The sequence below is a fragment of the Molossus molossus genome, unplaced genomic scaffold, assembly GCF_014108415.1.
Source record: "Molossus molossus isolate mMolMol1 unplaced genomic scaffold, mMolMol1.p scaffold_m16_p_4, whole genome shotgun sequence".
NCBI lineage: Eukaryota > Metazoa > Chordata > Mammalia > Chiroptera > Molossidae > Molossus > Molossus molossus.
This window is the reverse complement of record NW_023425377.1, coordinates 40,083,749-40,108,472: the sequence shown is the minus strand read 5'-3', so window position 1 is coordinate 40,108,472 and position 24,724 is coordinate 40,083,749. Positions and strand designations below refer to the sequence as shown.

At 41.1% G+C, this 24,724-nt stretch overlaps 1 protein-coding gene and 1 pseudogene across 3 annotated transcripts in view; both read right to left on the bottom strand.

The window, feature by feature from the left end:
* Positions 1-24,724, bottom strand: part of CDKL3 (cyclin dependent kinase like 3) — a 70,521-nt gene that overhangs the window by 43,967 nt on the left and 1,830 nt on the right. The window contains exons 1-4 of one of the 2 annotated variants that reach the window (XM_036282036.1): positions 21,581-21,678; positions 20,791-20,973; positions 15,379-15,573; positions 4,372-4,550 (exon numbers count right to left, since the gene is read on the bottom strand). In XM_036282036.1, coding sequence (XP_036137929.1) covers positions 4,372-4,550; positions 15,379-15,573; positions 20,791-20,955 — 539 coding nt within the window. In that variant the 5' untranslated portion in view covers positions 20,956-20,973; positions 21,581-21,678. Of the gene's footprint in view, positions 1-4,371; positions 4,551-15,378; positions 15,574-20,790; positions 20,974-21,580; positions 21,679-24,724 lie in introns of those variants that run through there. The other variant, XM_036282035.1, reaches the window with a different exon arrangement.
* LOC118643694 lies at positions 9,348-10,112 on the bottom strand (annotated as a pseudogene). Its single transcript, XR_004962027.1, has one exon. The product of XR_004962027.1 is annotated as a high mobility group protein B1-like (transcript).

The following is a 24,724-nucleotide window of genomic DNA, read 5'->3' as shown; positions in this document are numbered from 1 at the left end:
TACAACTACAAAATTAAAGAAGCCACACCGAGACTGGTAGGAGGGGCGGAGGCGGACGGGCTGGTCCCACACCCACGTGTGGCAGATAAAAATCAGGAGGCCACCTCGGCTGGGAAGGTCCTCCCTGAGGACTGAGAGGGTCCTCGTCCTACACCAAGTGCCCAGCTCAGGGTTCCAGTGCCAGGAGAGAAGTCCTCATAACTTCTGGCTGTAAAACCAGTGGGAACTGAGGCTGAGGGAGGCTGAGGTTGCTAGAGCCCCCAGGCAGCTCCTCTTAAAGGGCCCGCACACGGACTAACTCGGACTCGAACCCTCCAGGCTCCAGTGTGAAGGAGGCAGCTTGAACGGCACCAGAGACATATAGAACTGAGTTGTTTGGCATTGGGGCGAGGGCTGGAGAGGCAGCTTTCTCCTGGACAGAGGTGCTGTCAGAGGCCTTTGTTCCTTTGTTGAGCCCTTCCCTGGGGCAGCAGACAGCGCCATATCTGGGACTCCAGCAACCTGGCTCACACTGTTTGCCCCGCTCTGGTGAGTCCCTAAAGTCCTGCCCCACCCAACTTTCAGGCCTGCCCAAGCTATTGACAGTTACTTTACCATAGGATTGGTCTGTCTTGGATCCTGCTTCACGTTTTCCTAAATTCTTTCAAACAAGCAGCATCTGGTCTCAGCTAGCCCCATACCTCTCATTAAGCGGCCCCAGGCCCGGCACTAGAAGCAGCTAGCCTTAATTCACAACTTGGCTTTTCCTGGGCACCTCCAAGCCCAGCACAAGTAGCAGACATCTGCAGATCACTTTGTAGCTTATGCCTGGTGGCCCTGGGTAGAACACAGGCAGTGGCTGACCTGGCCCCAGAGACAGCACACCCAATGGACGGCTTCAGAACACTGTGAAGCACCACCACCCAACCACTTCCACAAGTGACACACTCAAGGAGTGGACTCAGTGGGTACCAGAGCCCTACTGAAGTAAGTCTTGCTCTGTGTGGTGGGCCCCTGAACAGTTGATCAGAAGTCGGATAGTGGGCAGAGCCAGTCCTTGCAGCTGATCAGCCTGAGTAAAACCCTCTTATTGATGCGCCAACAGCAATCAAGACTCAATTACAACAGAAGGGTGTACAGTCCACACAAGGGGTGCACCTTGAGGGCCCAGCTGGGGTGATCAGGAAGGCTGTGCCACTGGACCCTACTGAACACCTACTACAACAGGCCACCCTAGGAAGCGCAGGAGATATAGCAACTCTACCTAATACATAGAAACAAACACAGGGAGGCAGCCAAAATGAAAAGACAAAGAAACAGGTCTCAAATGAAAGAACAGAACAAAACTCCAGGGAAAGAACTAAGCAAAATGGAGATAAGCAACCTAATAGATGCTGAGTTCAAAACACTGCTTATAAGGATGCTGCTCAATGAACTTAGTGAGAACTTTAATGAACTTAGTGAGGGCGTCAAGAGCATAAAAAAGGACCAGTCAGAAATGAAGGATGCACAGTCAGAAGGAGGCACTAATTGAAATAAAGAATAATTTACACAGATTCAATAGTAGAGTAGCTAAAGCCAAGAAGCAAACCATCAATTTGGACTACAGTCGTCCCTCGCCACTTTGCACTTCGACTTTCATGGCTTCACTCTATCACAGTTTTTTCAAACGTTACCATATTGAAAAAAATACGATAGAGTGAAGCCGCAAAAGTTGAAGTGCAAAGTGGCGAGGGACGACTGTATATAAATAAAGAATCCTACTTTGCGGAAATTCATTTATCATGGTAGAGCCTGGAACTGATTAACCGCGATAAATGAGGACCAACTGCATAAGGAAGCAAAAAACACCCAATCAGAACAGCAAAATTAAAAAAAGAATCAAAAAAGATGAGGATAGTGTAAGGAGCCTCTGGGACAACTTCAAGCGTACCAACATTTGCATCTTGGGGGATGCCAGAAAAAGAAGAGAGAGAACAAGAAATCGAAAACCTATTTGAAACAATAATGGCAGAAAACTTCCCTAACTTGGTGAAGGAAACAGACATACAAGTCCAGGAAGCACAGAGAGTCCCAAACAAGATGAACCCCAAGAGGCCCACACCAAGACACATCATCATCAAAATGCAAAAGGTTCAAGATAAAAAGAGAATCTTAAAAGCAGCAAGAGAAAAGCAGTTAGTTACCTACAAAGGAGTATTCATAAGACTGTCAGCTAATTTCTCAATAGAAACTTTGCAGACCAGAAGGGAGCGGCAAGAAATATTCAGAGAGATGAAAAGCAAGAACCTACAACCAAGATTACTCTATCCTGCAAAGCTGTCATTTAGAATCGGTGGCCATATAAAGAGTTTCCCAGACAAGAAAAAGCTAAAGGAGTTCATCACCACCAAACCATTATTATATGAAATGCTGAAGGGTCTTCTTAAAAAAAAAGATAAAAACTATGAACATACAAAATGGCAATAAATACATATCTATCAACAATTGAATCTACAAACAAAATGAACAAGCAGCCCTGTCCTGTTTGGCTCAGCGGGTAGAGCATCGGCCTGTGGACCAGAGAGTCCAAGGTTTGATTCCCGCTAAGGGCACATACTTCGGTTGCAGTTTGTCCTAGGCCCTGGTTGGGGTCCTGTGGGTGGCAACCACTCGATGTGTCTCTCTCACATTAATATTTCTCTCTCTTTCTTCACCCTCTCTCCCTCCTGCTCTATCTGAAGATAAATGGAAAAATGTCCTCAGGTGAGGATTAAAAAAAAAATGAACAAGCAGAACAGAAACATTCTCATAGATACAGAGGACATTTTGTTGGTTGCCAGATGGGAGGGGAAGTGGGGGAATGGTTGAAAAAGGTGAAGGGATTGAGAACAAATTGGTTGTTAGACTGACAAACCTCGAAGGGAAGGGGGGTTGGGAGTGGGAAGAAATAAACCAAAGAACTTATATGCATATATGCATAACCAATGGACACAGACAACAGTGTGGGAAAAGGCAGGAGGTGGGTGGGAGTGAGGAGGAGGGGGTCAATGCGGGGGGGAAAGGAAGAACATCTGTAATACGTTCAATAATAAAGATAAGTTAAAAATAAAATAAAATGATGATGACAATAGTAGCACCTTCATCATACAATCACTGTGACAAATGATTTAATGCATGTAAAGCATTTAGAACAGTTTCTAGCACAAAGTAAGTATTCATTAATATTAGATATTATTGCCCTGGCTGGTGTGGCTCAGTTGGTTGGAGCATTGTCCCATACTCTGAAAGGTGGCATATTTGATTCCCTGTCAGGGAACATATCCAGGTTGTGGATTCAATCTCCGGTCAGGGTTTGTACAGGAGGCAACCCATCCATGTTTCGATGTTTTTCTCTCTCTCTCTCTCTCTCTCTCTCTCTCTCTCTCTCCTCCCTTCTTCTCTCTCTCAAATCAATGAAAGATGAAAGCATAACCTCAGGTGATGTGTGTGTGTATGTTAGATATTATTATAAAACCAGAATAATGGTTTCCAGGAAAAGCATGCAAGAATTACACCCCCTTCCATTTGTTATATTAGCTGTACAACTTGGTCCCTTTATGTTCTTTGAAATTCATTATTTGTATATTAGGTTGCTGTTTCATATACTGTTTCACAATAAACTGAGACCATGCTACTTTTGAGGCATCTAGAGCAGTATAATTTAAAAATTACTACTTGCCAGTCTTTGCAAAGAGGTTGTCATATTCAAGAAAACAGGAAACTTGTCAGTTCCTATAGTAACACTGGCAGAGTGAGGTAAATGATTTTAAAATCTTTGTATAATGTAGAGCTAAACATAAGCAGAGAATACAACTCTGCCAAGGATGGGGCACTAAAGCAAGCAGGGATACAGCCTGAAGGATATCTGCATTGGTCTCCTGGGGTTGGGGCCACGTAGCCCCAGAGGGCAAGCATAGCAACATCAATAGCCGATAGGGCAGGTGCCCATAGGGTCTGTGTTCTATGTAGAGGTGTTCCTTTCTTTTTCTTTTTTTTTTTTTTTATCCTCACCCGAGGACATTTTTCCATTTTTTTGTACAGATAGAGTGGGAGGGAGAGAGAGGAAGGGAGAGAGAGAGAGAAACAGCGACGTGAAGGGACACATCGAGTGGCTGCCACCCACACGACCAACCAGGGCCGGGGACAAACTGCAACCGAAGTACGTGCCCTTAGCGGGAACCGATCCCGGGTCTCTCCGGACCGCAGGCCGACGCTCTAACCGCTGAGCCAAACCGGCCAAGGCGAGGTGTTCCTTTCTTAAACCCAATTCAGATGCAGAAGGCCGAGAATGTCAGAAGTAGGGGTGACAGATTCATGAAGGGAAAAATAGATGGATAGGAAAGTCCAGGCAAGATCCCAAACTATACATACTTTCCATAAGAGGTGTCTTTTAAAATTAATTCCGGAGCTCTATACCAGCGTGTGGCCACATAGTCTGTATAAATGTCCCCAGGAGCTGCTAGCATTCGTGCAAATCCGAAATCACAGAGTTTAGTAATTCCTGACTGGGATACTAAAATATTCTCAGGTTTTATATCTCGATGAATGATCTGAAAAAGAAATAGAAGATGCAATACATTAAAATGAGGTTTCATAACCTAGATAATCTCTCAAAAATCATACTGAGAAAATCTTGCTAATTAAGACAGTAAAGCTGTTTTCTTACCACATGCAAAAGATTAACCAGACAATTCAAAAGCTAAAGTTATATATTTTCAGTTCTTACCCCACTCATCACCTCAAAATGAAAGGAAGCCAAGAAAACAAGTATAACACGAAAAAGGTAAATCATGTTCCTAAAAGGAAAAGTAGTCAAAAGAACTTAATGAAAAAAGTTTAACTTTCTCACCCAGACGATGTGGCTCAGTGGCTGAGCATCGACCCACGCATCAAGAGGTCGCCAGTTTGATTCCCAGTCAGGGCACATGCCCAGGTTGTGGGCCAAATCCCCAGTGGGGGGCATGCAGGAGGCAGCCAATCAATGTTCTCTCTCATTGATGTTTCTATCTCTCTCTCCCTCTCCCTTTCTCTTTCTCTAAAATAAATAAAGAAGAAAAAAAAGTTTAACTTTCTGCCCTGACCAGTTTGGCTCAGTGGTTACAGCATTGGCCCATGAACCAATGAGTCGCAGGTTCGATTCCAGTCAAGGGCACATATCTCAGTTGCAGTTCGTCCCAGTTGATGCGGCACTATCACATCGATGTTTCTCTCTGTCCCTCTCTCTCCCTCGCTCCCACTCTATCTAATGATAAATGGAAAAATATCCTTGGTTGAGAAATAAAAAAATAAAAATAAAGTTTAACTTTCTTTTAATCCTATGTCACATCCGAAGTACTGCCCTTTCTCTCATTTCCTTCACAGCTATATCTCTTGATGATATCATGTTTACTCATTCTTCACATTATGACCACTCATTCACTACTCAAGGTAATGTAATCTGTCTTCTGCTGCAATGTTCCATTAAACTGCCTGAGCCAACGTCATCAATAACTTAATTATTGCTAATCCAACAGATACCCCTCACTTGATATCTTAGTATAAAAATATTGCCAACCACTCCTCCATTCCTGATTTCTGGGACCTAAAATTCTCCCAGGCTCTTTCTATCTCTATGGCAGTTCTCTATCCCTCAGATGAAGGGTTCTGGTCTTCGGCTTTCTATTCTCATACATCATGCTTCCTGGGCAATCATCTGTTTGTTTGTTTTGTTTTTGTGTGTGTTTTTTTGGACCACTTTCTTCACTAGATTATGGAGACACCACACTCTTTGGGCTTCTTCTCAACTCTATCCCAACCTCATCTACTTTTATAACTTTAGTAACTATCCATATACTGATGATTTCCAAATTTCTGTCTAATTTTTATTTCTAGATATCTCTACTGGTTTCCACAAGGAGTAGAATTCCATAAGAAGTCCCACTCAGCAAATTCAAAACTAAATGCAACATCTCCCCCAAACCTAACCATTCTCAATAGTCCTTTAGCTCAGTGAATGGAACCAACACTGATCCATGTCTCAAGCTAGAAACCAAGGTATTTTTCTCCCTCAGCTCCTATATACTTTTTTTAAATTTATTTTTAATTTTTAATTTTTTTATTTTATTAATTTGTTTTTGTTACAGATGTTTCTCCTTTTTCCCCCAATTGATACCCTCCTTTCCATTCCCCCGCCCCATCTCCACCTTTGTTGTCTATGTCCATTGGTCATGCATACATGCATATAAGTTCAGTGGTCTATCTCTCCCCCCTCCCCCAACCACCCCTCCTCTGAGGCTTCTCAGTCTGTACCCCACCTCTATGTCTCTGGGTCAATTTTTTTTTTATCCTCACCGGAGGACATTTTTTCATTCTTTGTTCAGATAGAGCAGGAGGGAGAGAGAGGAAGAGAGAGAGAGAAACATCAACGTGAAAGGGACACATCAAGTGGTCACCATCCACACGACCCAACCAGAGCCGGGGACAACTGCAACTGAGGTACATGCCCTTAGCGGGAACTGAACCTGGGTCTCTCCGGACCACAGGCCAACGCTCTAACCACTGAGCAAAACTGGCTAGGGCTCTGGGTCAATTTTGTTCATCAATTTGTTTAGTTCATTATATTCCACAAATAAGTGAGATTATATGATGTTTGTCTTTCTCTGCTTGGCTTGTTTCACTCAGCATAATACTCTCCAGGTCCTTCTATGTCGTCCCAAAGGATAAGAGATCTTCCTTTCTTTTTTTTTTTTATCCTCACCTGAGGACATTTTTCTATATTTTTGTACCGATAGAGTGGGAGGGAGAGAGGAAGAGACAGAGAGAGAGAAACATCGACATGAAGGGACACATCGAGTGGCTGCCACCGCACGACCAACCAGGGCCGGGGACAAACTGCAACCGAAGTACGTGCCCTTAGCGGGAACCGAACCCGGCTCTCTCCGGACCGCAGGCCGATGCTCTAACCGCTAAGCCAAACCGGCCAGGGAGAGATCTTCCTTTCTTACAGCTGCATAGTATTCCATTGTGTGCATGTACCACAGCTTTTTTATCCACTCATCTACTGATGAACACTTGGGTTGTTTCCTGATCTTAGCTATTGTAAATAGTGCTGCTATGAACATAGGGGTACATATATTCTTTCTGATTTGTGTTTCAGGTTTCTTAGGGTATATTCCTAGAAGTGGGATCACTGGGTCAAATGACAGTTCAATCTTTAACTTTTTGAGGTAACACCATAGTGTTTTCCACAGTGGCTGCACCAGTCTGCATTCCCACCAGCAGTGTACTAGAGTCCCCTTTTCTCCACATCCTTGCCAACACTTGTTGTTTGATGATTTGTTGATGGCAGCCTTTCTGATAGGTGTGAGGTGATACCTCATACTTGTTTTACTATTTTATTATTATTATTTTGTGTGTGTGTGGTATGTGCCCCTAGTGGGAACCGAACCCGGGACTCTCTGGTCCGCAGGCCGATGCTCAACCACTGAGCCAAACTGGCCAGGGCTTTTTTTGCTATTTTAAAATAATGTGTAATCATGCCACTTCTCTGTTTAACATCCTTCAAGGATTCCCCACCCTAAAGGACAAATTTTAAAACTCCTTAAAATGGCTTGTAAAGCCTTGTAGGATTTGAAATCTACTCATTTTCTCAACCTCTTTCCGTAGAATATTAGTTTCCCAATTTTCCAGGGTTTGTCTCATCTGTGCATTTGTTGATGCTGTTCCAAATGCCCGGCCAACTATTTCCTCAGGTATCAGCTTAGGTGTTTGTATTAGATGTTACTTCTATTTGTTCTCACATCATTCTGCACTTCCTCAGCACAGTATTTGTCATGCTATATTATTAATTGCCTGTTTACTTGTTTGTAACTCCCACCAGATTGTAAGCTCCATGAGGGCAAGATACATGTCTTGTTTAACCTATATTCCCAGTGCCCAGTACAGTGCCTAAAACAAAGAAAGCATTTTAAAATTTTATCAAATGAATGAACTATGTTCTCTTCACTAGAAAAGTATCATGGCGCAAGTGAAAATATCTCAGTGACAGAAATCTGGGGTCTTTCCTTGTTTATATAACTTACTGCTATGTCATTGGGATTGGCTCTTGTTCTGCCTCAGTCTCCCTCCACAAATAGCCAAAAAATTAAGGTAGGGTAATGAGCCATCTTAAAGATGCCATCTATACAACTACATTGATCTATTTTTACTTCCACAACTTTTACTGAGTGATTACTGTATGCCAGCCACTATGCCAAAATCTGAGCTATAATGTAAACAAAAATAGACATGAAAAATCATGCTAAGATACATTTCACACATTCTGCCCACCACACATCCATCACCCTCCTCCTCAGTGCTCTAAACATAGGGCAGAAAGATTCATCTAGCTGATACCCTAATATTCTCACTCTTTTCAACAACTAACACCTCAACTATATGCAGCATTTTGCTAGCCTTGAGAACCAAGCACCCTGAATCCCAACTTTTAAAATTCTGTGTTCTGACAACATCCTCCTTGGTCTTCCACTATTACATTGAGATCTCCATAGACAGAGTTTTTTTTTTTTATCCTCACCCAAGGACATTTTTGCATTTATTCTCAGATAGAGCAGGAGGGAGAGAGGGAGGAAGAGAGAGAAACATCGATGTGAGAGAGACACATCAACTGGTTGCCACCTGCACAACCCCAACCGGGGCCAGGGACAAACTGCAACCAAGGTACGTGCCCCTAGTGGGAACCGAACCCAGGTCTCTGGTCTGTGGGCCAACACTCTAACTGCTGAGCAAAACTGGCCAGGGCCAGAGTATTTCTATTTGTTTAGGTCTTCTTTCACTTCTCTCATCAATGTTTATTAGTTTTCAGTGTATAGGTCTTATGTATCTTTTGTCAGATTTTCCCTAAGTATTATTTTTTAATAAAAAAACTTGTATTTACTTAGAAGCATTCAGAATGTCAACAAAACAGCTGCAACTTTTTTTTGCAATTACAGAGTGGTATTCAGTTAACAGAACAAAAATTATTTCGTATAAGCTGCATCAGAGACAACTTAAGATGAAAAAACTACCATCCCCATATATAACTAATTTGTGCTGTGCACCAGCAAGAACCTGCTTTAAATTTCCATGCCAATTTACAACCCCCATACTGTACCAGGCGAGGTTAGTGGCTATTGAAAATACCACCAGGACAGGGCTATCTAAAGACACATTCGGTAGTGTGTTAACTATACAAAAAAAGACACTGTACAGTTTAAAAACAAATCTTACACAGCCTTACATTTCAATTTTTTTTCTTTAAAAGGAGTGAGTTGTGTACGGGGGGTTAAATGCTTTATAGACAAGAAAAAAAATGCACTAGAACCTTCTTCTATTTCTTCTTCTTCTTCTTCTTCTTCTTCTTCTTCCTCTTCCTCTTCCTCTTCCCCTTCTCCTTCTCCTTCTCCTTTTCCTTCTCCTTCCACATCCTCTTCATCCTCCTCATCTTCCTCCTCTTCCTTATTTTTCTTGCTTTTTTCAGCCTTGACAACTCCCTTTTTGGTCACATCAGGCTTTCCTTTAGCTCGGTATGCAGCAATATCCTTTTCGTATTTTTCCTTCAGCTTAGCAGCCTTCTTCTCATAAGGCTGCTTGTCATCTGCAGCAGTTATTCCACATCTCTCCCAGCTTCTTTGCAACATCACCAATGGATGCTCTCCTTTGATTTTTGGGCGATACTCAGAACAAAACAAGAAAAAGGCCGAAGGAGGCCTCTTGGGTGCATTGGGATTCTTGAATTTCTTTTTTGTTTCCCCTTTAGGGGGGGATATAAGTTTTCATTTCTCTTTCATAACAGGCCTTGTCCGCCTTTGCCATGTCTTCAAATTTTCCTTTCTCTTTAGCAGACATGGTCTTCCACCTCTCTGAGCACTTCTTAGAAAACCCTGAGAAGTTGACTGAAGCATCTAGGTGCTTCTTCTTGTGCTCCTCCCGGCAAGTTTGCACAAAGAAAGCATATGACATTTTGCCTCTCGGCTTCTTAGGATCTCCTTTGCCCATGTTTAATTACTTTTCCTCAGCGAGCACACAGTCACCCACCCAGTGCCCATCCGGCTCGCACTTGCCCCGCCGCTGTCTCTATGGAGCTCAATGTACTGCAATGGCTATGAGAGCGGGAGCCAGATGCAGCCTCCTCACTCTCTCCACTCTGTAACATTCCTAAGTATTTTTTTTGTTTTGATGCTGCTGTAATGGTATTTTATTTATTTTCATTTTGTTTTCCTTTATTGATTTTAGAGAGCAAGAAAGTGAGAGGGAGAGAGAGAGAAACATTGATGAGAAAAGCTTCTGCACAGCAAAAGATTCAATCATCAAAATGGAAAGGCTACCCACTGTATGGGAGAGCATAATTGCCAATGATGTATCAGATAAGGGGTTAATTTCCAATATATATACAGTGCTCATACAACTCAACAAAAGGAAGACAAAGAACCCAATTAAAAAATAGGCAGATGAACTAAATAGACACCTCCCCAAACAGGACATACAAATGGCTAAGAGACACATGAAGAAATGCTCAATATCACTAATCATCAGAGAGATGCAAAATGGTACAGCCACTTTGGAACAGTTTGGCAGCTTCTTTAAAAGTTAAAAACAAGCCCTGGCTTATGTGGCTAAGTTGGTTGAGCAGCGTCCCATGCACCTAGAGGTTGCCAGTTCCATTCCCAGCCTGGGCACATGCCTGGGCTGAGAGCTCCATCCCCAGTAGGGGGTGTGCAGGAGGCAGTGTATCAATGTTTCTCTCTTGGATGTTTCTCCTTTCCCCTTCTCCCTTCCCCTCTCACTCTAATATCAATAAAAACATATGTTTTTAAAAAGTTACAACTAACTATATGACCCAGTGATATTCTCAACTTGCCCTATTTCTGTTCCCCTCTCCCCAGCTCCTGGTAGCTTTATAAATCAACGATCCCCCAAATCAACAGGGTTGTATCTCCTCCAAAAGCCCCATTCCCAGGTGACTGCATTATTTGACCTGTCTGGCAGGTCACTGAAAAAATTCCACTAGAAGGCTTGTCTTTATTTTACCTAACTCAGAGCTTACTCGGTGCAAACAGTCTTTCTCCTGGGGCAATTGTCAGAAATAATTAGCAACTACTGTATAACATTATAACTATCTGAGGGAGCTATAACAGGACAAACAACAAGCTTACCAAAATATTTAGAAAGGCTGGAAGTGATATGTTCATAAAGGGTTTGAAAAGCTCTAACATATTACTAAGAATCAAGAAGGCCACATGTATAGCTGTGCATATGCCCAGGAAACACCTGAGATGGTCCTAACTCTGGCTGACTTTGAGGCTCTGCACAAGCAGGAAGGTAAGGCTAAGCCAGAGTTATAAACTGTCTCTCTTAACATTGAAGGCATGTCCCAACACACACAGAGAGCCTCTCAGTAAACAAGGCTGAGAGATTTATTGGTTTCAGGCATATAAGGAAATCTGTGTCCAATCATTAGCTAACCACTGAGCTAACTGAGCAGAGATTTCAGTGGTCACATATGATAAAGAATACAGACTTTACAGAATTAGTTCAGGAAAGTAAACAGCCACAAACCCTGAGAGATGAGAAACTGATTTTCAGAGTGGCCACATTAAAGACATTTGAGCCCTGGATGGTTAGAGCATCAGACCAAAGACCAGGGTCTCCCAGGTTCGGTTCCCACTACGGGCACGTACCTCCGTTGCAGTTTGTCCCTGGCCCCGGTTGGGGTCGTGTGGGTGGTGACCACTTGATGTGTCTCTCTCACATCAATGTTTCTCTCTCTTCCTCCTTTTCTCCCTCTGCTCTATCTGAAGATAAATGCAAAAATGTCCTCAGGTGAGAATTAAAAAATAATAATAAAGATATTTGAAGAGTTCTGGTCGGTGTGGCTCAGTTGAGCATCCTCTTGTTCACTGAAAGGCCATGGTTCACCCTGGCCAGTTTGGCTCAGCGGTTGAGCGCTGGCCTGCGGACCAGAGAGTCCTGGGTTCAGTTCCCGCTAGGGGCACATACCACAAAAAAAAGAAAGGCCATGGTTCAATTTCTGGGAAGGGCACATACCCAGGTTTCAGGTTCGATCCCCAGTCAGCAAGTACAGGAGGCAGCTTATTGAAGTTTCTCTTTCACATCGATGTTTCTTTCTCTCTCCCTCTCCTTTCTTCTCCCTCTCTCTCTAAAATCAAGAAAAATATTTTAAAAATAAAATATTCGGCCATGGCTGGTTTGGCTCTGTGGTTAGAGCACCAGCCCGGAGGACCAAAGGGTGACAGATTTGAGTCCCGGTCAAGGGCACGTACCTGAGTTGCAGGTTCCATCCCTGTCTCTCTCACATCAATGTTTCTATCTCTCTCTCCCTTGCTCTCTCTCTAAAAAATCAATTTAAAAACAAACAAAACAAAATATGCTTTAAACAAAAAAAACTGCCACAATGTTTCCAGAGTTGCCTTACTTCTCAAAGGTAACTAACTTTACAACATTCTGTGAAGTGAAGGACAGGGATAACTTTACTCCAGGTCCTAAGATAAGAAAAAGAAAATAAGAGAATGTGGGTGCTTCTGTCCAGTCCTCTTTCTCTGCTGCCTCATACACCCTCACAGATATTCTTCCATACTTTGTACTGAGGACTACCTTCTTCTTTTCTCTGTCCCTTCAAGAGTAAACCATCCTTACCTCTTCAACCCTTGGGAAGCTTCCCAAATCTGTATATCCAATTCTAACAACTTCCTAAGGCCATGTTAAACAATCAGTTAACTACTATTTTTACTTTAAAATTCTCAGTGTCCCTTACAATATATCAATATATGTAAAAATAATTCCCCTTTCTAAAATCAGTTACTGCCAATGGCACCACAATTCTCTTGCTTTCAAATAAAAAATCGTGGAATTATCTTTGATTTCTCCCTCTTTTTGCAGCCCTCTTTTATTTAAGTTATTCCCAAATTCTGTCATTTCTCTTTTGAAGTCTTTCCATCCTCTCCCACTGCCATTCTTTTTCTCTTTCCCATTGTCACTATGCTAGTCCAAGCCCTTACCACTTCATATCTGGACTGTCACAATAGCTGCTCACCTGATTTCCCTGTTTCTCTCCATACTTGTCCTCCAGCCTTGCCAAAATAATGTTTTGTTCTTATCCTATTACAGCAATGCTGAAAAACTTCCATGGTTTCCCAGGATCCTCAGGAAAAAGTCCAAACTCCTCAGGATAATTTCAAGGCTCTGGAAAACCTCTCCCCAGGGCAGCTGTGCAATCTTACCTCCCTTTGCCTGGTCTCTGTAAGTGTACTTATTACCACTCTCTGAAAGTCCCCTGCCCAGGTCTACCTTTATTATAGTGGTACCCCATCTGAATGTATTTCCTCTTCTAGTGAAATCTTAGTTACAGTTCAAAATTGTACTTACTTTAGTTTTAGCTCTTCTTTGAAATCTTCTACTCTCAGTCTAGCCCATACTGGTGTCTCCCTTTATTCAAAAAAACATTTTAAAAGTCTACTATAGACAAGACACTATAGGGATACAAATAACATGACTATTCCTGACTCCCTACCAGCACTATTTATTGAGCACTTAAAATGTGCCTGATAGCCCGGCCAGTGTGGCTCAGTGGATTGAGCATAATCCCATGGACTGAGAAGTCCCGGGTTTGATTCCCAGTCAGGGTACACGCTCGGGTTGCAGGCTCTATCCCCAATGTGGGGTGTGTAGGAGGTAGCTGATCGATGTTCTCTCTCACATCAATGTTTCTATCTCTCCCTCCTTTCCTCTCTCTCTAAAAAAATCAATAAAAACATATTTACAATAAAATAAAATGTGCCTGATACAGTGCTAAACACTTTATACCTACTACCTAATTTGATCTTTACCAAAAAACCTGTGAGGTACTATAGTATCATTTCATAGATAAAGAAAATTAGGTGCAGAGAGGTTAAATCACTTTCTGGGGCCACAGAGTAATGGAGCTGCCACCTTGCATTGTGCAAGTTGTGAACTGCACAAGTTGTGTGGTTATCCACAGATAAGCTGGGTTGAAAAACCCAAGATAGTTTGATTCCAAAGACTGGGTGCTCTTAACTTTTGCATTATACTGCCTCCCCATGGATCTAGCTGGCAAGAAAATTACAATCTGAAATCCAGTTGCTATCACAACCATATTTTTCTTTTTCTTTTTAAAATTTTTTTTTCTTTATTGATAGTAGAGAGAGAGGAAGGGAGAGGGAGAGAGAGACAAAAACATCAATGAGGCCCTGGCCAGTTTGGCTCAGCAGTTAGAGCGTCGGCCTGTGGTCTAGAGAGACCCAGTTCGGTTTCCACTAAGGGCATGTACCTCGGTTGCAGTTTGCCCCCGGCCCTGGTTGGTCATGCGGGTGGCAGCCACTAGATGTGTCCCTTTCACGTCGATGTTGCTCTCTCTCTCTCTTCCTCTCTCTCCCTCCCCATTCTACCTGAACAAAAAATGGAAAAATGTCCTCGGGTGAGGATAAAAAAAATCAATGAGAGAGAACATCAATCGGCCGCCTCCGGCATGCCCAGCACTAGGGATCAGGCCCACAACCTGAGATGTGCCCTGGCCGGGAATCAAACCGGCGACCTCTTGGTGCAGAGGTTGATGCGCAACCACTGAGCCATACCAGCTGGGCACAACCATATTTTTCAAAGCAGTAAAATGTGATACACTATTAGCAAGACATAAAATTAAAAACTAGGATATCTGAAAAAGCCAGGAATATATAGATTTTATGCCTACATCACTTACTAATAAAACTATTTTTGCAGCTTTTACTGTTATTTCCTGAATACATATCTAACTTTCCAGAAAGTAGAGCTCACTCTTTCACTCTATCTAAAAATCAATGGAAGAATATCCTCGGGGGAGGATTATAAATAAAGAAAGAAAAGTCAGAAGAGGGATTTTCTTTTCTTTCTTGATTTTTCATAAGTTAAACAAGGCTCTATATCTCTTGGCTACTTTATTTCTCCTTTCTTCCCCTGCAGGCATCCACATTCGCTTGCCATTCCCCTGGCCAAGTTTCCAGTTCCTACCTTCAAACCTCTCTTCATTTGAGCTAGCCTAGCCTTCAACGTTTTTTAACGTGCTTTCTCTAATAATAAAAGATGTCCCCGTTGACTCTTGATTCCTCTGTACAAAATTATTAATACCTCCTTAACATCCCGTACTTGGTCTGCCCTTATAATTATAAATAGTGTGTGCTCACTACATTTTTTGGTTCTGCAACTATATTGTAAGGTAGTGAGCTCATTTTCAGGATGGCAATACTCACAGAAAAGTAATTTTAACCACCTTCTTAAAAACAAAACAATGTTTAAAGGGCACTTTCATTCATATACATCCTATAGTTTGGCTTATACTGCAGCACTTACATTATTATTGTGAAGATACTCAATTGCTCGAATGATCTGGAAGAGGTATTTTCTAAGTCGTTTACTCTCTAGTCCATGACAATAATGTTGTAGCTCATCTAATACTGTGTGGTCAATAAATTCAAACACCAAATGAATTTTCTTTTTCTGTCTAAAAACTTCAATCAGATTGACCAGGTTTTCATGACGGAATTGCTATTGACAAAAGAAAAAGATTTTGAAGAAATTATTTTATGCACAATAATTTATATATATAACAACTATATCATTTTTTAAAGTAACAGAACTATTCTCAGCTTCTTTTCATTTCAACAGACATTTTTCAACTGATTTGCTTACATTCCTATCTTAAGAAAATGTTAATCTGTTTCATAATTAATATTTTTAGAACAAAGGGAAATGTATTGCTTTACTTCAAGTTAGCATTTTATTGCTTATTAAAATAATTTAGAATTAATGTACTATAATGCAAGTCGAAATGCTGCTAAGAGATGTCTTCCTATCTTTTAACTTGCTTTGTGGTTAAATTTAACATCTGAAATTTAAAAGGTCCTTATGTTTTCAAATGAGCATGGATCTCATGCTACTGAGTATGTGATCTGAATTTATATAAATTAATTATTCTCTGAGTTTGATCTTAAACTCTTGAGAGTAAAATCTAAGTTCCAGGTGAACATTATAAGTTCATCACACTGTAACAAAAGAGTATCAGAATATCTAGAAACTCAGATATATGGAAGTACCAATTTATAGTCATAAGGATGTTACATAAATATACAATTATTTGTAGAACATTTTTGTTCTAGTAAGCATTATTCTATTCTATTAGAATAAAATAATAGTCTAGTATCCTATTAAGCAAGAAGACACCTTTTTAGCTGGTATTAATCACTTTTAAAATAATTTCAAAATATCAAAAATGGCATGTATCAGTTTAGGAAAGAAATAACATTTTAATATTTTATGGTGCTTATTCTATTTTTTAATACATTGATTTAATTATAACCAACTCTCAAATATTTAACTATTTTTCAAACTAGCAAAAATATTTATAATTTAGCTAAAAATTAAGGGGTATATTTTCAATGTTGGATTCATTAGAAAACCATACTTTTTGCCCTGGCCAGTTTATCTCAGCGGTTGGAGTGTTGGCCTTTGGACTGAGGGGTCTCAGGTTTGATTCCCAGTCAAGGGCATGTACCTGGGTTGCAGGTTCCATCCCTGGCCCTGGTAGGGGTCATGCGGGAGGCAGCCAATCAATATGACTCTCCCACATCAATGTGTATCTCTCTCTCTCTCTCTCTCTCTCTCTCTCTCTCCCTTCCATTCTATCTAGAAATCCACGGGAAAATATCCTTGGGTGAGGAAAAAATAAAAGAAGCCCAGCCAGTGTGGCTCAGTGGACTGAGCATTATCCCATGGATGGAGAGATCCTAGTTTGATTCCCGGTCAGGGCACATGCCAGGGTTGTGGACTCGATCTCTGGTAGGGTGTGTGCAGGAGGCAGCTGATTGATGTTTCTCTCTCACATCGATGTTTCAATCTCTCCCTTCCTCACTCTCTAAAAAAATTAATAAAAAGCATTTAATAAAAGAGAAAACTATAGCCCTGGCCGGTTTGGCTCAGCAGTTAGAGCGTCAGCCTGCGGTCTGGAGAGACCCGGGTTCGGTTCCCGCTAAGGGCATGTACTTCGGTTGCAGTTTGTCCCCGGCCCTGGTTGGTCGTGCGGGTGGCAGCCACTCGATGTGTCCCTTCACGTCGCTGTTTCTCTCTCTCTCTCCCTTCCTCTCTCTCCCTCCCACTCTATCTGTACAAAAAAAATGGAAAAATACCCTCGGGTGAGGATAAAAATAAATAAATAAATAAATAAATAAATAAATAAATAAAAAGAGAAAACTATAGTCTGGCTGGTGTGGCTCAGTGGTTGAGCACCAACCCATGCACCAAGAGGTCGCTGGTTCAATTCCCAGTCAGGACACATGCCCAGGTTATGGGCCAGATCCCCAGTGGGGAACATGCAGGAGGCGGCCAATCGATGTTCTTTTTCATCAATGTTTCTATCTCTCTCTCCCTCTCACTTCCTCTCTTTCTAAAATCAATAAAGGAAAAACAAATTTTTTTTTTAAAAGAGAAAAGTATACTTTTATGAAAATTATTTGCCTTTATTCTGATGGGACAGTATCAATTTTTCTACTTATTTGTATTAATACACAAACCAGTCCTTAAAACATAAAACATGACTAATAGAAAAACATGCCAAAATATAATGCCAGTTGCCCTACCTTTCTTATTTTTGCTCCCAATTTCCCTGGTAGGCAAGATGCCAGAGTGCTGCAGTGACAGCATGCTGGCAGTAGCAAAAAGAAACGACTGTTTTAGGACACGAGAGTATTAATCTTTCAACTAAGGAAAATTACGGGTTTCTTATCCACTCCTTATTTTATTTATTTTTTAATCTTCACCCGAGGATATTTTTCCATTTATCTTTAGACAGAGTGGGAGGGAGGGAGGAAGAGAGAGAGAGAGAAATACCATTGTAAGAGAGACACATCCATTGGCTGCTCCGGCAGGACCCCAATCAGGGCTGGGGACCAAACCGCAACCGAGGTACTATGGTATGTGCCCTTGACTGGAATCAAACCCATGACTCTTTGGTCCACAGGCCAATGCTCTAACTGCAGAGCCAAACCAGCCAGGGCCCCAGTCTTTATTTTAAAGGCAAAAGCAGTGAAGGGTTAATTAACTCCATTAATAAGTATTAGGGAAGATTAGGGTGGTAAGGAGTCAGGTACACTCTCAAATAAACCATGAAACTCCTAGAAATGCTCCATTACCCCTTTTCAAGTTGTTTGCTTTTGTTTTCCTTCATTACTAGACAACTTTTATACACATATTTTCACTAATTACTGTCATTTATTTAGTGAAATCCTAGAAGATAAAAATTTAGTTCAAATTAAGTCATTATGACAATCTTTTTAGATTAAGAATGTTATCTAATCCAAGAAATCTCTCTTGTGGAATTAAACTAAAAATTCTATAAGAAATAAACCAATATGAACAGTTATGGTGACTCAAAATAGTTTGCATAATAGTTGTAATAATTAAGTACATTTTCAAATTCATCCCTGTGTTCTTGGCACATAATTGGCTTCTAAAAATTATTAAATAGAAAAAAATATTAATAAGCTTAAATGCAAAAACAGTGAAGAATGAGCAAAAGATATTGTCTGGAAAAAGGTCTTTTCCAATCAGATTTCTCACTTACAGTGCATAATAGTTGCCTTACATTATTCTATGTTTTAGGTCATCAGGATAAGGACTGGTATCTTACACAAAATTATAACATCTTTACTGACTTTAACTTTCCTTTTCATTGTCTAGAAATAGAGTAGTTCCTACAATCCACAGACACCTAATGTATTTCTTCTATTTAGAAAGCAAATTGATTCATCATGTCTAATATGCATTTACAAAGAAAGAGAAGAATATTACTTTTGTATCAGATAAAAATGAGCAAAAAGAGTATGTTTTCTTCATTACATAAAACATCTAGACTAACCCTGGCCGGTTTGGCTCAGCTGTTAGTGCGTAGGCCTGTGGTCCGGAGAGACCCAGGTTTGGTTCCCGCTAAGGGCACGTACCTCGGTTGCAGTTTGTCCCCGGCCCTGGTTGGTCGTGCGGGAGATAGCCACTTGATGTGTCCCTTTCACATCAATGTTTCTCTCTCTCTCTCTCCTTCCCACTCTATCTGAATAAAAAATGGAAAAATGTCCTCAGATGAGGATTAAAACAACAACAACATCTAGACAACATTGTCAATGCCATAAACCTTAAAGCATCTAGATAAATTCCAATATATAAAATACATATATATTTAAATATTTTTAAATCACTAGTTTTGTACTCAGTCACCAAGGGATGTTAATGCTCCTTTCTTCACACTCCTGAGTTCTTTCCCCAGGGTTGATCTGCCATAACTACACAAAATCCTATCTTCTGCCCTAAACTCTTCTGATATTGTTCCCCATCTCTAAAAGCCCACTGGTCAACTTTACTTAAATGTACTCCTGTCACCTCAAATTCAACATTTCTAAAACTGACCTAGTTCCCAAACTATGTCTCTTTGGGGTCTTTCAAATTTCCATCAATAATAGTATTCACCGAATTTCAAAGATACCTTTGACTCCTTGCATCTACTTCCTTCTACACTCTTTTGTGTCTTCTTTGCAATACATCATGTTTTAACTTTACTTCCCATCCAAATTGCTGCATTCCAACAAGGGCCCTCACAACATTCACCAGTATTCTTGAATTAAACTCACATAGCAGGCCTCCCTATTTTTACTGTCTGAGTCCTCCAATCTTTTCTAAAAAAAATATTGCCACATTTGTATTATAGAGTTCTTTACTCTGAATTCAAAACCTTCATCCATTTGCAAACTCAAATTTTAACTTCTTAGCCCAAAAGACAAGACTTTAAAACCTATCTCCAATTTACTTTCCTGATCCCACCTATTTCTTTCTTTCTTTCTTTTTTTAATTCTCACCGGAGGATATGTTTCCATTTTATCATTAGACAAAGTGGGAGGGAGGGGGATAGAGGGGTAGGGGTAGAGAGAAACATGGATGAGAAAGGGACACATGGGCTGGTTGGCCCCTGCACGACCCAACAAGGGCCAGGGAAAAGCCACAACCGAGGTACGTGCCCTTGACCAGAATCAAACCCTCAACTCATTGATCCTCCATTCTACCTCCAACTACTGAGCCAAACCCACCAGGGCCCACCTATTTCTATTTCTGTACAGGAAATACTACAGGCAAATGTCTCTGCTCTTGTCCTTTCCACTCTGCTTTTTATCCTTGTCCTGTTTTAGTCTCTCTGAGTTGATGCTGTTCTGCTAACCTATAATACAAGTTTATCCCTCTTACATAAATTCTACACGATTTAAAGCCAAATTCATGTCCCAATTTTTCCAAGAAATCTTCCCTACCAAACAGGACTTTATATTAATCACTTGGCATTTATTATGAGCCACTTTTTATTCAGTATTATTTTATATGTCATCCTGTCTTTTTTATTAAATAAAAATCCTGAAGAGCAGGTACTGTCTTTTACCTCATTATAGTCTCAGCATCTGGCACAATGCCTTGCACAAAGCAGACATATTTATTAACTAGTATACCTGAATATTTCTGAATAATTATTTCATAATATTTGGCATAGCTTTTGTTACATTATACATAAGCACATGTATCTTGTATCACTATAAAATTACAAAATGTAGAGAATCACACTTGCTTTTCTATTACCTGTCTTAATATATATGTTAACTGAAATATTCCTTGTATAATTTTTTCCCCATAACTATTTCTCTTTTTACTTAGAGAGCAATTAAGGCAAAAGGAGCAAACCTTTAGAAACTTTATTTCTCTCGCTGCAATTTTGTTGACAGATTTTTCTGGTTTCTCATAAAATATCTTAATGGCCACTATCTGCCCGGTATCCTTATGTTTACACTTCATGACTGTTCCATAACTTCCCTCTCCCACTTTTCCAAGGACTTCATACATCTCCATTCTTAAACCCAGCTTCTTCTTCATAGAAATAAAGAAAGAAAATGTTAAACATTTTTATTTTATTTATTCAAACTGGATAATGCATTTCCACAGTATACCCATACTTTAAAATATAGAATCATAGCCCCCGGGTGGGGCTCAGTGGATTGAGCATTTTCCCATGGATTGAGGACCCCGGGAATCTCTAGTCAGGGCACAGGCCGTGCTGGATCTCCAGTAGGGGGCGGGGGCGTGCAGGATCCATGTTTCTCTCTGTCTCCCTTCCTTTCTCTCTAAAAAATCAATAAAAACATATTTTAAAAAATAGAAACATAGAAAAAATAGGAATCTTTTCTTTGTCTTTGGAAACTGCCAGCTCTGCAGTAAGGTCTCCTTATGGGGCTCCACCCCTCATCAGAACTTCGGGGGCCTCCTGCGGCCTCGATTATTCCCTGCAACAGTGTTTTAAGATTCCTTCACTACATGTCACAATCCATCATGGGGGAGGGGGATTACCCTCACACTTCCTGTCACGCCCGCGTCAAATACTGCAGTCACCCACAGGTCAATCCCCAGGACCCAGGACAACCCCTGTCCCGCCCGCTCCTCAAAGTAGATGTCTTAGGGTCCCCGACCAGTGTCGCACCCTTCGCCCGTCAAACGACCTTGTCCGGGCAGCCGCCACCGCCTCAGCCCATTCCGTAGTCCCAAAGGGCCAGCCCGGTGCAGTCTCAGCCCTACTTAGGTGACTGGTCCCACTAGAACCCCACCACCCACTACCATGGCAACGGTGCCGCCGTCCTCGTGCCTGGGGCCTAGTGCGCAAGACCGGAACACTGGCCTGCAGCCTCACCCGGAAGGAAAATTAGGAGACGGGAAAAATGAGTCTTTACTGTGTACTAAATAGAAGTTCGCTTGGGGGTGAGGTAGGGTGATCTTTGTGGTTGCCAAAGATCAAATTGAATCCTCCTTATGAAGATGATTTAAAGCGGAGCTGGGGAGGATCAGCATTTTTTACTGCACTGTGAGTAACTGCACACACTCCAGGGATGAGGAACCGTGGCTGAAGCTGTCCAATCGGCCTCTCTATGCCCCTAGCCCAGTGGACACCTGCCGCTACTGCTGGGTCCTAAAAGGATGGCCGGTGTCATTAAGTAGTATAGACTTCTTGTAAAAGGAGACTTCCAAGCAAGTCTAGTGTAATCATAGTTTTCTAAGTTACCTAATTATGTTAATATTACATAGACCTGAGTTTGAGCTCAGGTCCGCATTTCATCCTTAAAATGGAGAGAAGACACTTCTTACATCAAGAACATTTCTGCAATATGCTTTTAAATTTTTTCAAGCTTGTCGTAATCCTTTTTTTTAATCCTTGCCCATTTTTTGTTTAGGTAGAGTGGGAGGGAGAGAGAGAGAGAGAAACATCGACGTGAAAGGGACACATCTAGTGGCTGCCACCCGCACGACCAACCAGGGCCAGGGATGAACTACAACTAAGGTACGCGCCCTTAGCAGGAACCGAACCCTGGTGTGTAGGGACCATAGGCAGAGCTGAGCCAAACAGGCCTGGGCTCGTGGTAATCCATTTAAAGAAAACTCACTATGTATCAAAACTGTGAAACTCCCTCTTTGGGAAAGCAAATATTTCAACAGATTCTACTACACAGGGATTAAAATACAAGGGGGTGGAGGGGAGCTGTTATCTAATTGCTTAATAGCTAGACATGGGGTTCTCCTGGACTTGCACCCTCCAATGGGTAACAGGAGCAATTGCTCAGGGAGTGCCCTCTTTCTTAGGGCTTTCACTTATTTTTTTCTGTAAAAAGTTAAATGCAAAAGGTCAAATCTCATTATGCTTCCCTAAGTGAGAAAACATAATTATTATCCAATAAATTATAGTCCAATTGGTCCCACCCCATCCATATTAAAATTATATCTGATGAGCTTCCAAAAAGGCCCTACCCCAGAGCTCCTAATTTAAATGAGATAGAGTAGCCTGGCCAGTGTGGGTCAGTGGATTGAGTGTCATTGTCCCATGGACTGAGATGTCCCAGTTTGATTCCCAGTCGGCACATGCTTGGTTTCAGCCTCCATCCCCAGTTGGGGTGTGCAGGAAGCAGCCAATGGATGCTTCTCTCTCACATCAGTGATTCTCTGTTTCTATCTCTCTCTCCCTCTCTCTTTTTAAAAAAAATAAAAAAAATAAAAACATATTAAAAAATAAATGAGATAGGGTAAAGGAATGGGCATTTTAAAAGCTTTCTGTGTGTTTCTATGCTGCTAAAGTTTATATTGAGAGGTGTGGGAGGGGAGGGAAGAGAGGTGGTCATGGGTTTTGTTTATCACTACCAAAATATTGAGAATTCTTTCCTTTTAAAAAGTTATTCAGCCCTGGCAGGTTTGGCTCAGCAGTAAGAGCATCAACCCATGGATCAATGAGTCGGGGGTTCGTCCCCAGCCCTGGTCGGGTCATGCAGGAGGCAACCAGCTGATATATCTCTATCACATCAATGTTTCTCTGTCTCTCCCTCTCTCCCCCTCTAATGATAATAGAAAAATATTCTCACGTGAGGAATAAAAATGAAAAAAAATGTTATTCAACCCTGTTACAAAATACTTTATCTATGAATAAGAATGTCATAGTAGGCTCAGCCTTTATAAGCATATTTATTAAATATTTGTTGTGGACTAAATATTTGCAAGGGACAAAGCATGAATCAGAGCCCTTGCCCTCAGTGAGCTCACGATTGAGAGCTACAGAATCACTACAGTATAAAATTATAACTTTAGTCTGGCCGGTGTGGCTCAGTGGTTGAGCATTGACCCATGCACCAAGAGGTCATTGGTTCAATTCCCAGTCAGGACACATGCCCAGGTTATGGGCTGAACCCTGTCGGGGGGAATGCAAGAGGCAGCCAGTCTATGTTCTCTCTCATTAATCTCTCTCTCTTCCTTTCCCTTCCTCTCTCTCTAAAATCAACAAAGAAAAAAAATTTTTTAAAATTATAACTTTAAATCTGTGAACCATAGACCCAAAATGGCATCACTTGTGCTAAGAGCTCATGATACCAAACCTAGATTTAATAATATCTCATCAAATTGCAGTTTCAACCTTTCCCAAAAACAACCTTGAATTTTCTGGCCAACACCAACGAAGGAATCTGTCACGTGGGCCCTCTCCACCACCAACCCCTCTCAGAAAGAAGAGACAATTTGCATGATTTAAAAAAACCTTCCCATTCTCTTCCCACCCAAAAGGATGTTCCTGCCCCAAAATAATCCTTTCTGTTCTTTCATTAGTAGCTCCCTTGTCCCACCTTCTTCCTATAAAAACTTCCATTTTATAAACTCAGTGGGCCTTTCTAGTTGCTAGACGGGATGCTACCGAATTCATGAATGGCTTAATAAAGTCAATTATGTCTTCAACTTACTCTGTTGAATTTTGTTTTGTTTTTTTTTTACACTACAAATAGGTTATGGCAGACCTGATAACCACAACAGCCAATAATTTTTGCTTATACACTGCTCTAAGGCTTTAATGAAACACCTTCACTGATTTTGTTTAAAGTGTTATTTCATTTGAAAAACCATAACCTGGGTTTCCAAAAACAATGATAAATTGCTAGATGAGTGACATATAGGATTTTTAAAGTTTCTCTTTAGCATTTTACTGCATGTAACCCTACCAGTGTGTCTTCATCCTTAGTTATGGGAGGATTAGGATTGCTATGACAGGAAGGCAAAAGAGTAAAAATAAGAATATTCAGTTTTTGATGTAGAGAATCACATT